The sequence below is a fragment of the Rhinopithecus bieti genome, unplaced genomic scaffold (assembly GCF_001698545.2).
Source record: "Rhinopithecus bieti isolate Rb0 unplaced genomic scaffold, ASM169854v2 scaffold_19939, whole genome shotgun sequence".
In the NCBI taxonomy this organism is placed as follows: Eukaryota; Metazoa; Chordata; class Mammalia; order Primates; family Cercopithecidae; genus Rhinopithecus; species Rhinopithecus bieti.
The window spans coordinates 3,832,702-3,848,679 of NW_016810019.1; the positions used below are offsets into that span (position 1 = coordinate 3,832,702).

General features: G+C 42.8%; 1 protein-coding gene across 1 annotated transcript; it reads left to right on the plus strand.

Annotated features, from left to right (window-relative positions):
* The first annotated feature begins 373 nt into the window (after positions 1 to 373).
* Positions 374 to 8,733, plus strand: GCM2 (GCM transcription factor 2). Its single transcript, XM_017891122.1, has 5 exons — positions 374 to 527; positions 4,726 to 4,978; positions 5,431 to 5,543; positions 5,975 to 6,100; positions 7,057 to 8,733. Exons 1-5 carry the CDS (start codon positions 438 to 440, stop codon positions 7,993 to 7,995), a joined length of 1,521 nt encoding a protein of 506 aa, XP_017746611.1. The 5' UTR covers positions 374 to 437; the 3' UTR covers positions 7,996 to 8,733.
* The last annotated feature ends 7,245 nt before the right edge of the window (positions 8,734 to 15,978 follow it).

A 15,978-nucleotide genomic window follows, 5' to 3' on the forward strand; every position in this document is an offset into this window, starting at 1 on the left:
ACCCCCTGGCTGCAGTTTCCCTTTGCTTCCAGGGCTGAGTTTAACCTCCCCCTCCGTTCCTGGGTCTGTGGTGGAGGGGGTGACCGGCCCCTGGAGCGTGGGCGCTAGCCAGGTAGGCGAAACAGGGCGGAGCCCCCCGGAGATGCATCTTTATAAAGGAGGGGTCAGCTGCCAGACGTCGATGCTACCGTTCGGGTGGAGACCGTTCAGCACCGTGGCCGAGGACAGGGCCCCGCCCGGGTCGATAACCATTGTCCCCAACTTCCAGATTTCTAAACAACCTCTCTCTCTCTCTCTCTCTCTCTCTCTGCCCCTCCCCTTCACACACATACCCCACTTTCTTCTTTAAAGAGGAGAAAAAAAAAATCACCTGGCGCACCTCTCTTTTGTCTTCTATTTTCAGAACCTTGGGCGGAAAGCGCGAGCGAGTTGGGCAGATGCCGGCAGCCGCGGTGCAGGATATGGTCGGCGTGTGCTCCTACGGGATGCAGCTCAGCTGGGACATCAACGATCCGCAGATGCCTCAGGTGTGTGCGGGCACGCGGGGCGCTGTCCATCCGAAGGAGGGAGGGAGAATGGCATTCCAGTTCTTGAAGAGTCTGCGGACGGACCATATACACACACACACACACACACACACACAATTTCTGGGTTTCTGAGACCCCCTCAAATGTAGAAAGAGAACTGGACTCCACAAAAGGCTGAATTGGGTTTAGAAATGTATCTTCTCGGCGGGGCGCGGTGGCTCACGCCTGTAATCCCAGCACTTTGGGAGGTCGAGGCGGTCGGATCACCTGAGATCAGGAGTTCAAGACCAGCCTGACCAACATGGAGAAACCCCGTCTCTACTAAAAATGCAAAATTATCTGGGCGTGGTGGAGCATGCCTATAGTCCCAGCTACTCGGGAGGCTGAGGCGGGAGAATCGCTTGAACCCAGGAGACGGAGGTTGCTGTGAGCCAAGATCGACCCATTGCACTCCAGCCTAGGCAACAAGAGCAAAACTCCGTCTCAAAAAAAAAAGAAAGAAAGAAAGAAAGAAGAAGAAATGTGTCTTCTCCCAGCAATTTCCTTGTGCTTGCCTGAAATTACACGGAAAGCAGCAGGAAATGTTGATCAGGCTCCACATTCCCAGTCTTGGGGAGAGCGAGACGCCTGTCCTTTCACTTCCCATTAACCAAGGTAGAAATCAGGTGCCTCTCCTTATTCATTTACTTTAAATCCATGAGAAAGCTAACGAGAAAATCTAAACAGGTGTAAATACCACTGCTTCTCATACAGCAAAACTATGAGGTACAACTGTAAAGTGAATCTAATGCCCTAAATTTAAAACAAATAGCCCGACTTCAGCAATTTGTTCAGACCTTCCTGACTGCCCAGAGGAAGGAGGCACCATAGTCATACCAACAAGGCCATCTGTCCCCAAAACTTACTTCTTCTTTAATGACAAGCAAATCATCGTTCTTTTAGAGTGAATTCGTTGTATTTTGCTTTATTTCAATAAAGCAAAAATGGTTTGGAGCCAAGTCCAAAGTATGAACTGGGATGGATGAAGTGGTGAATGAAGTGGTTTGAAGCCAGTTCCAGAGAATGACCAATTATGCTTGGTCATATTGGTTTGGGCCAAAACTGAGTGACTCTGAAGTCCGGGCAGTGGGGGATGGAGGGTGTAGAATGAGAGTTGCTTCCCAACCATCTACAAATGTGGGCTTCCAGCAATATTGTGGCACAGGAATAAAAGAGATGTGTCATTTTTTCAGCAACTAAAATGTGCCTGATAGGTGTTCAGATGAATAGTAATTCATTGCAACATTGTGTCGCCTCTCAAAGAGGTCAGCACTTTTTTGGATCCACACATTTGTAGATTAGGTGTGTTTTACTCCTTTGTTTTTGTTTGTTTGGGGTTTTTTTGTTGTTTGTTTTTTGAGACGGAGTTTAGCTCTTGTTGCCTAGGCTGGGTGCAATCGCGTGATCTCCGCTCACTGCAACCTCCATCCCCCAGGTTCAAGTGATTCTCTTGCCTCAGCTTCCCAAGTAGCTGGGACTACAGGCATGTGCCACCACACCTGGCTAATTTTGTATTTTTAGTAGAGATCGGGTTTCTCCATGTTGGTCAAGCTGGTTTCAAACTCCTGACCTCAGCTGATCCACCTGCCTCAGCCTCTCAAAGTGCTGGGATTACAGGCGTGAGCCACTGTGCCCAGCCCACTCCTTTGTTTTAAAGTCTGCCTACTTTAGAGTCACATGGTACCACTTTCATGAAAGTGGACCACAGTACAGCAAGTGCATCTCATTCTGTTTCTGTCCATGTACATCTTCACAGGAAACAATCATATCTTGCATTTTAGAAAATCACATCCAAATAATGTAATTATGGTTCATCTCTCAAGCATTTGGTAGACTTCCTATGTAAATACGAACTTTGTTTTAGGAGACTGGTTGTTAAGCAGAAGTATGTGTAAGGGCCAGGCACACTGGGACATAGTGAAGTGAAGAAGCTTAGCATCGCCCTGCTCTGGCTAACCGAGTGAGCGAGTTAAACTACCTGTATGACCTTGAGAGAGTCCTTGAATTTGCCTTAGTCTAAGGCTACTTACCGACTTGTCATCAAGTGGTAGAGTGAGATAACCATCTCAAACTCTCCTCCAGGTCTATGATCAGGTTCAGGTGGAGTGTACACACACAACATGCCAACACTTTAGAACAAATGAAACCCAATCCTGGACATCCTCTATTCTGATTTTTAAAATACAGTCTCTGCAGCTTCACTGCCGGGGTCACTACCTCAGTAGCTCGTGTGAGGCAATGGGGGCCTAGTCTACATCCTTAAGGGAGAACCAAAGAAAGGCTATTTTCTGGAAAATTGTCAATTCATTACTAAGATCCTTAAGTTAAAATATTCACTTTTAAAACAAAGATATTGGCATTTAGCGTAAGCTTGGAGTTGATAGTACATCATTATATATTTCACTTGTGTCTTACCTTACATTGATGTACTAATTTATGTCAATTGTAATATTTCAGAGAAAAGATAAATAATACCTAATGGTAGTAATAATGATTTCAACAATATCTTTGTAATTTTGGAAATAAAATCACTCATTTACCTTATTACTGTTAGAATGTGCAGTATTCGTGATGTATACAAGTCTGAATTTTCCAACTGTGAATACTTTGGCTTTGCAAATGTTTGATCTAATTTTCCTGAGTGGCAGGAGTGGGGAGGAGATGCAAATGGCTTACTACTGTGACACACTCTTCTGAGCTTTTATCACACCAGCAAGGCTACTGGGTCTGGCTGCTACCCATCTTCTGTTTATACTCCAGCTATGCCACTGTGAAAGATTATCTATTGAACCTTCATTTCCTTATTTAGTAAACAAGAGTAAAGATGTCCATCTCGCAAAGATGTTGTGAGAATTATATATATTGCATAATATGGCTTTGCAATACAATTCTGCATTGTAGTGTGAAAGCAGCCCTAAACATTACATAAAAGAAAGTGCTCAGTGGCCGGGCACGGTGGCTTATGCCTGTAATCCCAGCACTTTGGGAGGCCAAGGTGGGTGGATCATGAGGTCAGGAGATCGAGACCATCCTGGCCAATATGGTGAAACCCCATCTCTACTAAAAATACAAAAATAGCCAGGCGTGGTGTCATGCGCCTGTAGTCCCAGCTACTCGGGAGGCTGAGGCAGGAGAATCACTTGAACCTGAGAGGCGGAGGTTGCAGTGAGCTGAGATCATGCTACTATACTCCAGCCTGGGTGACAGAGCGAGATTCCATCTCACAAAAAAGAAAAAAGAAAGTGCTCAGTAAAGGGTGATTATGTAATGAAACTTACGTGCAAAAGAGACATTTATTGCAGTATAAATAATGCATTAAATTGACAAAGACTACCAAATGTGACTACTAAAGCAATGCTCAGTATTTTAGATATAACTTATTATTTCAGTCATGTGGCTCTTTTGAGGAGAATGACAATCCCATATTGTTCTGGGGAGCAGTCCAGTGCCAGGCAAGCTCACCCACACCCCAAAGCTCATGGCTTAAGTCCTTCATTGCAGTATCCTTTTAAACTTGGAGAGCCAAGTTGAGAGTAGGGAGGGAAGCTGTTCTTTCCTCTCTGACATTACTCTGGGTGCTAATGTGACTGACAGGTTTGGCATAGAGAGCCAAGAGCTTTTGAAGAAAATGCACTGACTTAAAGATATTTACCAGTTAAATTACATTTCAGGGATAGAACATTCCAATCACTTTTTCCCCTGGTACTTTGATACTTAACTTAAAAATGTTTTCAACATTTAAACACACCAAGAAGTGATATAATATAGTGGTAAGAAGTACAGGCTCTGGAATGGGACTGCCAGGGTGTAAATCCTAGAGCCAGATCTTGCTAGCTGTGTGACGTGACCTTGGGCAAGTTGATTAACCTCTCGGACCTCCATGTCCTCGTCGGTAAATTGGAAATAATTGTTTGCCTGTAACTTGAAGTCTAGATGAATTAATACATGTATAGCATTTAACAGATAAGCACTATATAAACATTACTTATTACCTGGTTGTCAGGAAGTCTTATATAGAAAGAGTGGCATTTTGGGATTTGACATTACCGGATTTAAAAGGAACACGTTTTTATCCTAATGTGCTTGGAGAAATTTTAGAGCATAATGTGTGCAGTTTGGACTGGATGAACTGACCACCCTTACTTCTGCACTCTTCTAGGAGCTGGCCCTCTTCGACCAGTTCCGAGAGTGGCCTGATGGCTACGTGCGCTTCGTCTACAGCAGTGATGAGAAGAAGGCTCAGCGTCACCTGAGCGGCTGGGCCATGCGCAACACCAACAACCACAATGGCCGCATCCTCAAGAAGTCGTGCCTGGGTGTGGTGGTGTGTGCACAGGCCTGTGCCCTGCCCAACGGTTCCCGCCTGCAGCTGCGGCCAGCCATCTGCGACAAGGCACGGCTGAAACAGCAGAGTGAGGACGCGGGGCCAGGGAGAGGGTGACCTCGGAGTCATGAGCTTTTTGTTGTTGTTGTTTTTGTTTGTTTGTTTGTTTGAGATGGAGTCTCCCTCTGATGCTCAGGCTGGAGTGCAATGGCGTGATCTCAGCTCACAGCAACCGCCACCTCCTGGGTTCAAGCAATCCTCCTGCCTGAGCCTCCCAAGTAGCTGGGATTACAGGCATGCGCCACCATGCCCAGCTAATTTTGCATTTTTGGTGGAGACAGGGTTTCTCCATGTTGGTCAGGCTGGTCTTGAACTCCTGACCTCAGGTGATCTGCCCACCTCGGCCTCCCAAAGTGCTGGGATTACAGGCGTGAGCCACTGTGCCCAAGCATGAGTTCTTTGTTCCCAACTCATTTGCCCTTTCTTTCTTCAGAAGGGTCTGGGGTCAGGGTTAATATTTCTCCCTTCCGGGCTTTGCAGAGAAGGCATGCCCTAACTGTCATTCTGCTTTGGAGTTGATTCCTTGCCGAGGGCACAGCGGATACCCCGTAACCAACTTTTGGCGGCTTGATGGCAATGCGATCTTTTTTCAGGTAGGTCAGGTGAGAACACAAGTTATGATGGATACTTTTCATCAGACCAAAAAAGGCCAAACCACCCTGTCATGTGCCTTGGGAACCCTGGGCCAAACAAAATACAGCCCCAGTGGCCAGAAATAGGTGCTAGAGCTCCTCAGGGACCTAGCGGGAGCCTAGAAATTTGCTCACTACTTTGTGCTCTTTAAGGTCCACAGATGGTAAACCAAGTTATAGTTCTTTCAACAGAGTAAAGGGATTGCAGGTGATCTTTTAAGATGTCAATTCTTGAGGCTGTTTTATTTGTTCAAGAATTTTTTTTTTCTGTCATTTTGAAAGAAACAAAAGTAAACACCTGAGATCTTGGGAAAGGCATGATCAATTTTTGGGTAACATTGTCAGCTTCCTTTCGAGGCACAAATGTATGATTCATTTTCTCCTTATTGCAGGCCAAGGGAGTTCATGATCACCCAAGACCGGAAAGCAAATCGGAGACGGAAGCTAGAAGAAGCGCCGTCAAGAGACAAATGGCCTCTTTCTACCAACCCCAGAAAAAGAGAATTCGAGAATCCAAGGTAACAGGGAGCTGACAGTGCACAGCGGTCTCAGCTCATTTTCATCCCAAGATACGCTGATCATTATGCAAAATATGAAGGTCATACATTAATTACAAGGGTTTGATTTCATATGAAAATTATATGTCTGTAACAAAATATCATTAAGTCAACATTTGGATAAGGTTTCTAATCCCTTCTTCTCCTTAAAAGAAAAAGCAACAATCTCTACAAGCAATGATACAGTCCTTATATGTCAGTGTGCTGACATCGTAATATAAGGGCAATTATGCAACAGTAATAAAGACAGAAATATGTGCCTACCAACAGGAAGTTATCAGTGCACCCTTGAGAGGCTCCTTTCCATTATTTCATCCATAAGAATGGATAAAATTTGTCTGTGCAATTTAATTCAGTTTTCCTTTTCAACCAAAGCTTGCCAAGCAGGCAGAGTGTTAGTGTAAGGATAACAGAAACTGACATTTTCCAGCACTTCCTATGTGCCAGGCACTGGTCTAAGAGTTTCACACATTTAATGGTTGCAGAAAACCCTATAAAGAGGTTACTATTATTAAGTTCCATTTTTAACATGAAGAATCTGAGGCTCAGAGAGGTTAAGTGGCTTGTACAATTCGTGAGGGACAGAGTCAGGAATTGAACCCAGGCCTGTGTGGCTCCTAAGTCTCCACTATTAGGAACACAGTATGGGTGAGAACAGGACCATCTGCCACTCAGAAGCATCCTACCTGGCTACCACGGACCTTCCTCATTCAGTTGTTGGTATTTATGTCTGAGAGAGCTCGAGCTTAGCAACCCTTGGACCATGTGCTTAAATCACGTACCTGGGCAGTGCCATGTTCACAACACAGAGCCCGGCACATGGATGTCTGTTTTTACTTACTTGTTGGCTATTGTTACAGGTGAAGGTGTCCACACGATTTACATAGCATGTGTCTGTGTTTGTATCATTTTTCTAGGCGGAAGAAAATCAAGACAGCAGTGGTCATTTCAGCAACATACCTCCCTTGGAAAATCCAGAAGACTTTGATATAGCTACTGAAACCAGCTTCTCTATTCCAGGGCAGCCTTGCCCTTCCTTCCCAAACGCTGTTTCTTACAAAGCTACCTGTGACCTAGCCATCTTTCAAGGAGACAAAATGCCACCCTTTCAGAAACACTCAAGCCCAAGAATCTATTTGCCTAGGCCACCTTGCAGCTATGAATTGGCAAACCCTGGTTATACAAATTCGAGCCCATATCCCACCCTTTGTAAGGATTCCACCAGTATCCCTAATGACACAGACTGGGTTCATCTGAACACACTACAATATAATGTCAATTCATACAGCAGCTGTGAGAGAAGCTTTGATTTCACCAACAAACAGCATGGCTGGAAACCAGCTCTTGGAAAACCCAGCCTTGTGGAGAGGACTGACCATGGGCAGTTTCAGGCCATGGCCACTCGCCCTTATTATAACCCAGAGCTTCCCTGCAGGTACCTCACGACTCCACAACCAGGTGCCCCTGCCCTACAAACTGTGATTACCACCACCACTAAAGTGTCCTACCAGGCCTACCAGCCCCCTGCTATGAAATACAGTGACAGTGTGCAAGAGTTGAAGAGCCTTTCGAGCTGTAACTATGCTCCTGAAGATACTGGGATGTCTGTCTATCCAGAAGCCTGGGGTCCTCCAGTGACAGTCACCAGGGCTACCTCTCCTTCAGGGCCACTTCCTATGAAAAGTGCAGGAGATTGCCGGGCCATCAGACCCACTGTGGCTATTCCCCACGAGCCAGTTTCCTCTAGGACAGATGAAGCAGAGACTTGGGATGTTTGTCTGTCTGGGCTGGGCTGTGCAATCAGTTACTCAGATAGAGTGGGTCCCTTCTTTACCTATAACAATGAGGATTTTTGAAAGACAATCCAGGGGACAACATAATAGCAGTGTGCATGCAGGCAGGAGGCAGGGAAATGTGAAATGGCAATGATCTCTTATTGAGTGGGGAGATTCACCTTATGTGCAAAGAAACACAGATCGTAGTAAAAAGGCTGAGTGGCTGAGAGAATAATCAGTTGGAAATGTTTAGATAATATGGGAAATTTCACACAGCATTTTGAAACTGGCTACAAAACATAGAAGTAACTCAGGAAAGTGTGAGTCTGTCAAACGAACAAATAACCAAACTGGAGGAGGTTAAATACTGACCTAAATTCACTTAGCTTACTAGTGGGAGTAGAAGTCAAGGATTCTGGTTCTTATTCTAGGGTTTTTCCCATTAGAGCACCTTAGGGAATTTCACATCCCCAGAGGCTGCCAAAATAGCTTCAGGAAGAAATTTTTAGAGTCTTATCTCCTGAGTCATTTCATGAAATTTTTGTTTAGCATTTAGAACCTGTTAAACTAGCTTCAGGAAGTAATTTTGATTGTTTATCTCCAACATACATATCTGCAGCTTTTCAAAAAATCTCTAGCAATGGTAAAGTTCAGTTGTTTTTAAAAGATTCATATTAGCTGAATACCTTTTCATAACATGATAGTTTCCATAACAGAGACAGCCTAACAATGATTTGTATTTAATGGATTATCATTGTACTAAATACATTTTTTTCTGATTAGATTTCAGAATCAGAATTAAAATGTTTTGCTAAAATATAGCTTTATGGTTCCTCTGTTATTCTTCATAAAGGTAATTGATAATGTTCAATTAAATGTAACAAGGACATTTTAAAGTAATGAAGCCAACTCTTGACTTACTTCAAAACAGAAATAGGAAAAAAATTGTTCATATTATGATCTGGGAAACAGTTGTTATGAAACATGAAAACATATTAAATAGGCCGAGAGAGGTGACTCATGTCTGTAATCCCAACACTTTGGGAGACCAAGGCAGGAGGATTGCTTGAGCCCAGGAGTTTGAGACCAGCCTGGGCAACAGAGAGAGGCCTCATCTCTGGGCAACAGAGAGAGACCCCGGGGCATGGCACTATGCCTGTAGTCCTAGCTACTTGGGAAGCTAAGGTGGGAGTATAATTTGAACCCAGGAGGTCAAGGCTGCAAGGCTGCAGTCAGCCATCTTTGTGCTACTGCACTCCAGCTTGGGCAACAGAGCAAGACCCTGTCTCAAAAAAAAAAAAAAAAGTATTAGTTTGACTGTTTTGTAGTTTATTTGCGAAATACCTGTTGTTGTATTCTGTCATAACAGAAAGGCTTTTTAAAACATTTGGCGTGTGCACATACAGACACTTTTGCACTGCTCCCAATATTCACTAATGTTTAGTGAAAATATTCTGTTTTCAAATAAAGATAAACTACATGAGCAATATATTTTTGAGGGGGGGGTGCCTAGAAGTATCATCCTCAAATTTGCATAGAATAATCAATTTGTATAGCTAAATTGCAGTAAGTCAGATGCCATTTTAAATCATTGAGCATTCTATGTTATCCAACTAATTCATAAAAGCTTAATACTCAAACATCACAAATGCATGCAGTATTACCAAAAGATTAAGTAGGTATGAGTACACTCCTATGAGTTTCTAACCAACCAATTTTTTTCAAAGGGAAAGATGCTTAGTACACTCATTGGTTACTTTTTTCTTTGAACTTCCATTGCCAAAACTCACAAGTTATAATATCTAACATTTATATAGTACTTACTGGCCAAACACGGTGGCTCACACCTGTAATCCTAGCACTTTGCGGGGCTGAGGCAGGTGGATCACTTGAGCCCAGGGTGGGCAACATGGCAAAACTGTATCTCTACCAAAAAAAATACAAAGATTAGCCGGGTGTGATGGCGCACGCTTGTAGTCCCAGCTACTCAGAAGATTAAGGTGGGAGGATGGCTTGAGCCCGGGAGGTAGAGGTTGCAGTGAGCTGAAATAGTATCACTGCACTCCAGCCTGAGCAACAGAGCTAGACCCTGTCTCAAAACATAAAGAACATTTAAGAAATGCTAATATATAGATCAGCATTTACCACGTGTCAGACATTGTAAGCCCTGGACATACATTAATTGATGTAATTGATTGAATCCTCACAGCTGTCCCCTGAGCTACCCGAGGAGGTGAAATTAGTTGTAGAGCGAGTGGGAGACCAAGATTTGAATCCAGGTCATCTCCCTGTTCTTAGCCAATACACTATATTGGCTTTGATTTTACTCTTTTATCAATAAAATTGCATTTATACTTGAGCATTGCTCTTGGCACAGAGCAAGCTTTGTTGCTTCTAAGTGTTCCAATGTGGGACTTGAGGAATCCCGGCAGGACGGGGAGGAAGGGCCAGGGATGGGAGTAAGCAGACATACTGGAGGCCCTGACACAATCGTTTCCCAACGTGTGGTACAAGGGTCCCATGGGGTACAGAGCGAGTCTAGACAGTCCACAAATATTTAATAGTTACTGACTTATTTTAATGTATAATAGAAAAAGATATAAATAACACATCAAACCCATGATTTTAGGTGGTGCCCATCATAATCCCAAAAGACACAATACTGAATGCCATAATCCCAAATGTTGAAATCCAGAAAGATCAAAATCCGTAATGTCTAAAATCTCAAAAACTACAATCCCAAAAGATTAAAATTCCAAATGTTGAAATCCTGGAATCTGAATTCTGGAAAAGAGATTAATGCATTTTCAGTTGCATGCAGATAGTTACATTGTGTTAGTTGCATCATGTTAGGCTGAGCTACCATGTCTTTATTTGGAAATTTAGTATGGTTTAAGGAGATGCATATGGGTGTCAAGTTAACAAGCGATCAACTTATCACTGATAGGAGAAGTATGGCATGAATTGGGTTGAAATGGAAAGCAGGCCTCAGAGCCTTGAAGTCCAATACAGGGCATCTAGATTTTATTCCAAACACCATGGCAAACCACTGAAGAATTTTTTTTTTAAGACGGAGTTTCACTCTTGTTGTCCAGGCTGGAGTGCAGTGGCGCGATCTCGGCTCACTGCAACCTCCGCCTCCCAGGTTCAAGCGGTTCTCCTACCTCAGCCTCCCGAGTAGCTAGGATTACAGGCGCATGCCACCACACCCGGCTAAGTTTTGTATTTTTAGTAGATGAGGTTTCACCATCTTGGCCAGGCTGGTCTCGAACTCCTGACCTCGTGATCCACCTGTCTTGGCCTCCCAAGGTGCTGGGATTACAGGCATGAGCCACCGAGCCCGGCTACCACTGAAGAATTTTTAGCAGAAAAGTGGCATGATCCAATTTATGTTTTGAGAGGAATCATCCTGACGCTGTGTGGATACTGGATTAAAGCTGGGTTTAGGAAGCAGGAAGATGACCGCAAGTAGTCCAGGCAAGAAATGGTGGCTTGGACTAGATGGTAGTAGCGGTGGAGATGGAAGGAAGTAGACAGACTCAAAATGTAATTGGGGAAGACCCACTCGGGAGCGCCTCTGTCTCTGCAGGAGAGAGAACTATTCTCCTTTCTCTCTTTCGCCTATTAAACCTGAGCTCTTAAACTCACTTCTTGTGTGTAGGCGTCTTCAATTTCCTCGGTGTGAGACGACAAAACTTGGATATTTACCCCAGATAATGACGCTGCTTCATTTTAGGGCCCCATCTGGGATCGTTTCTAATAGCTTTGAGGGGTTTCTAATAGCTTTGAAGATTGCAACATTGGAATAGAGAAAAAACGTGCAGGACTCATGAAAAGCTGAAATGTTCATGAATGTCAAACAGGAGTTAACTGCATGCACTACACCAATAGAAGTCTGAAGACACAATTCGAGAAACTGATTGTCTTACCCAAGCTTTGACTAGAAGTGTGCTTCCCTTTAAGGAATCAAGCTTGACTTGCAGAGCCAATAAAAGCCCCTTGGGGATGACTGGCCTCCTACTTTGTCTACACAGTCCCCATGCAGATTTCCTAACCTGTGACTAACCCTGCTTATTTCCCTGAATCAAGTAGTGATCTCCTGCAGCTTGGAAGAGACAAAAAGTCATGGGTAATGTAAAAATCTGGATCAATATGCCAGTTCTGGGCAATTATCCTGCAAATCCTGCCAGGTAATAAAAGTAAATAGGGTGCCTATAAAAAAAAAAGTAAGTTGGAGGTAACATCCGTGGAACTTGCTTATGATTTAGGTGTGGATAGTAAGGAATAAGGAAAAATAAAGAACCACTCTCATTTTCTGGCTTCAACAAACTGAGTAACTGGTGGTACCATTCCTGAAGTATTGACAGCTAAGAAAAGAACAGTTATGGTCCCTTAATGCTTGTGAGTTGTTGAAGCTATCAGATGGACACAATCCTGGAGCTCTGTGGAGGGGTACAGATGTGGATAAATATCAGGAGATCATAAGAATAAAGCTGCTTTTTAAAGCCAATAGTACCTTACCTACTAAGATAATCTAGAGCTGTACTGTCTAACATGGTAGCCACTCACCATATGTGGTAATATAAATTAATCAAAATTAAACAAAAGTTAGCTGGGCACAGTGGCTCATGTCTGTAATCCCAGCACTTTGGGAAGCCAAGGTGGGCGGTTCACTTGAGGTCAGGAGTTCAAGACCTGCCTGGCCAACATGGTGAAACCGAGTCTCTACAAAAAATACAAAAATTAGCCAGGCGTGATAGCACATGCCTGTAATCCCAGCTACTCCAGAGGCTGAGGCAAGAGGATCGCTTGAACCCAGGAGGTGGAGGTTGTAGTGAGCCAAGATTGTGCCACTGTACTCCAGCCTGGGTGACAGAGTGGAACTCTCAATAAAAAAATTAAAAAATTAAATAAAATTTAAAATTCCATCCCTCAGTCACACTAGTCACATTTCAAGTGCCTAGTCGCCATATGTAGCTAGTGGCTACTGCATTGGATGGTGCAGAAAGAGGACATGTCCATCGTCACAGAGAGTTCTATTGGACAGTGTTGATACAGAGGAGGATGGAGGAAACCTTGTATGAAGCCATGAGGAGTTCCCAATTTGGAGTTAGAGGAGAAGGATCTGATAGAGGAGATGAGAATTAGTGGCTAGATAAGTAGAAAACCAGGACAGAGAAGGGGTCACAGAAGCCAGAGCCGAATTCTTTCAAAAGAGAGAAGGTCAACACTGCAGAATGCGGCTGAGATGTTAACATGAGTACAGAAAAGTGTCCATTGGGTGTGGCAACAAAGAACGTGCTGGTGACCATGAAGACACCTGTTTCCATGGGGTGATGGGGCTCTGTGAGGCCGATTGGAATGGGCTGAGGGCCAATGGGAAACAAGGAGCTGGAGACCGCAAATGTACTCTCTGGATGATTTAAGGTTGATTTTCAAGTGTGAATAAAAGTCTATGTGCTTGATTAAAAACTGTATTGACAGCTTCAAATTTCTTCCAGTGAAATTTGCCTTGGTGATAGGGTTGCCACAGTTAGCAAACAAAAATACAGGCCACCCAGTTATGAATTTTGGATAAACAATGAGTAATTTTTGAGTATAAGCACAGCCATTCATCACTTAGCAATGGGAATATGTTCTAAGAAATGTGTCCTCAGGTGACTTCATCCTTGTGGAGAAATCAGGTTGTATTTACACAAACCTAGATGGTAGAGCCCACTATACACTTACGCTAATATGGTAGAACCTATGGCTCCTAGGCCACAAACCTGGACATCATAGTAGTGTACTGAATATTGTATGCAATTATAACAAAATAAGTATTTGTGTATCTAAACATAGAAAAGGTACAGTGAGCGTATAGTATAAAATATAAAAAATGGGCCGGGTGCAGTGGCTCATGCCTGTAATCCCAGCACTTTGGGAGGTCGAGGCAGGTGGATCACCTGAGGTCAGGAGTTCGAGACCAGCCTGACCAATATGATGAAACCCTGTCTCTTCTAAAAATACAAAAATTGGCCAGGCGTGGTGGCATGCTCCTGTAATCCCAGCTACTCAGGAGGCTAAGACAGGAGAATCGCTTGAACCTGGGAGGCAGAGGATGCAGTGAGCCGAGATCATGCTGTTGCACTCCAGCCTGGGCAACAAGAGTGAAACTCTGGCTAAAAAAGAAAAAAAAAAAAAGAGATAAAAAATGGTACCACTGTGTGGGACACTGACCATGAACAGAGCTTGCAGGACTGGAAGTTGCTCTGGTTGAGTCAGTGAGTGGGTCATGAGTGAATGTGAAGGCCTAGGACCTTACTGTATACTAGTATAGACTCTATAAACAATGCATACTTAGGATTTATTAAATTTATTTTAAAAATTTTTTAATATTCTTTCTTTAATAATAAATTAACCTTAGCTTACTATAACATTTTACTTTATAAAACTTTATAAAACTTTCCTAATTTAAAAATATTTTATATATATAGAAGATTAGATTAAATCTTTACTTTAAGTTTCGGATAGCATGTGCAGACATTGCAGGCTTTGTTAGCATAGGGTATATGTGCCATGGTGGTTTGCTGTACCTATCAACCCTTCATCTAGGTTTTAAGCCCCACATGCATTAGGTATTTGTCCTAATACTCTCCCTCCCCTTGCCCCCCACCTCCAGACAGCCCCCAGTGTGTGTTGTTCCCCTCCCTCCTCCCTGTGTCCATGTGTTCTCATTGTTCAACTCCCACTTATGAGTGAGAACATGCAGTGTTTGGTTTTCTGTTCCTGTGTTAGTTTGCTGAGGATGATGGCTTCCAGCTTCATCCATGTCCCTGCAAAGGACATGATCTCATTCTTTTTTATGGCTGCATAGTATTCCACAGTGTATATGTACCACATTTTCTTTATCCAACCTATCATTGATGGACATTGGGGTTGGTTCCAAGTCTTTGTTATTGTGCATAGTGCTGCAATAAACATATGTGTGCATGTATCTTTATAGTAGAATGAATTTTTAAAAACTTTTTGACTCTTGTAATAACAGCTTAAAACACAAACACATTGTACAGTTGCACAAAAATATTTTCTTATTTATATTTCTTTCCTTCTATACGTTTTTTCTATTGTTAATTTTTTATTTTATTTTTTGCTTTTTAAACTTTTTTGTTGTTAAGAACTAAGACACAAACACGCACGTTAGCCTAGGCGTACATGAGGTCAGCATCCTCAATATCACTGCCTTCCACCTCCACAACTTGTCTCTTTGGAAGGTCTGCAGGAGCAATAACATACACAGAGCTGTCATCTCCTATGGTACCAGTGCATTCTTCTGGAATCCCTCCTGAAGGACCCACCTGAGGCTATTTTACAGCTAACTTTTATTTATAAATAGAAGGAGCACACTGTAAAATAAGGATAAAAGGTAAAGTATAGTAAATACATAAACCAGTAACATAGTTGCTTATTATCATTATCAAGTATTATATATTGTACATAACTATATATGCTAGACTTTTATATGACTGCAATGCAGTAGGTTGATTTACACCAGTATCACCGTAAACACATAAGGAATGCATTTCGCTATGACACTATGATGGCTATGATGTCACTAGGCAATAGGAATTTTTCAGCTCTCTTGTAATCTTACGGGACCGCCATCATATATGCGGTTGATAGTTGACTGAAATGTCATTATGTAGTGCCTGAGTTTATATCCCAAATAGTGCATGGACATAACAAAAATTATTCATCATTTTTCTTAAATTCAAAGTCAGGTGTCCTGTATTTTGTCTGGTACTCTACTTAATGTGAACATTATAATTTAATTTCATTCTTGTCCAAAATGTACTAAATGACATTTGAATAAACTAAAAAACTAAAAGTACATTTATATAAAAACAATTCAGGTACTGAACACTTATGAAAAAATAATATTTATTTATTTTATTTATTTATTTATTTTTTGTTTGAGAGCTGAGTCTCACGTCTGTCGCCCAGGCTGGAGGTGCAGTGGCACGATTCCTCGCTCACTGAAAAGCTCCGCCTCCGGGTTCACGCATTCCCTGACTCAGCCTCTCC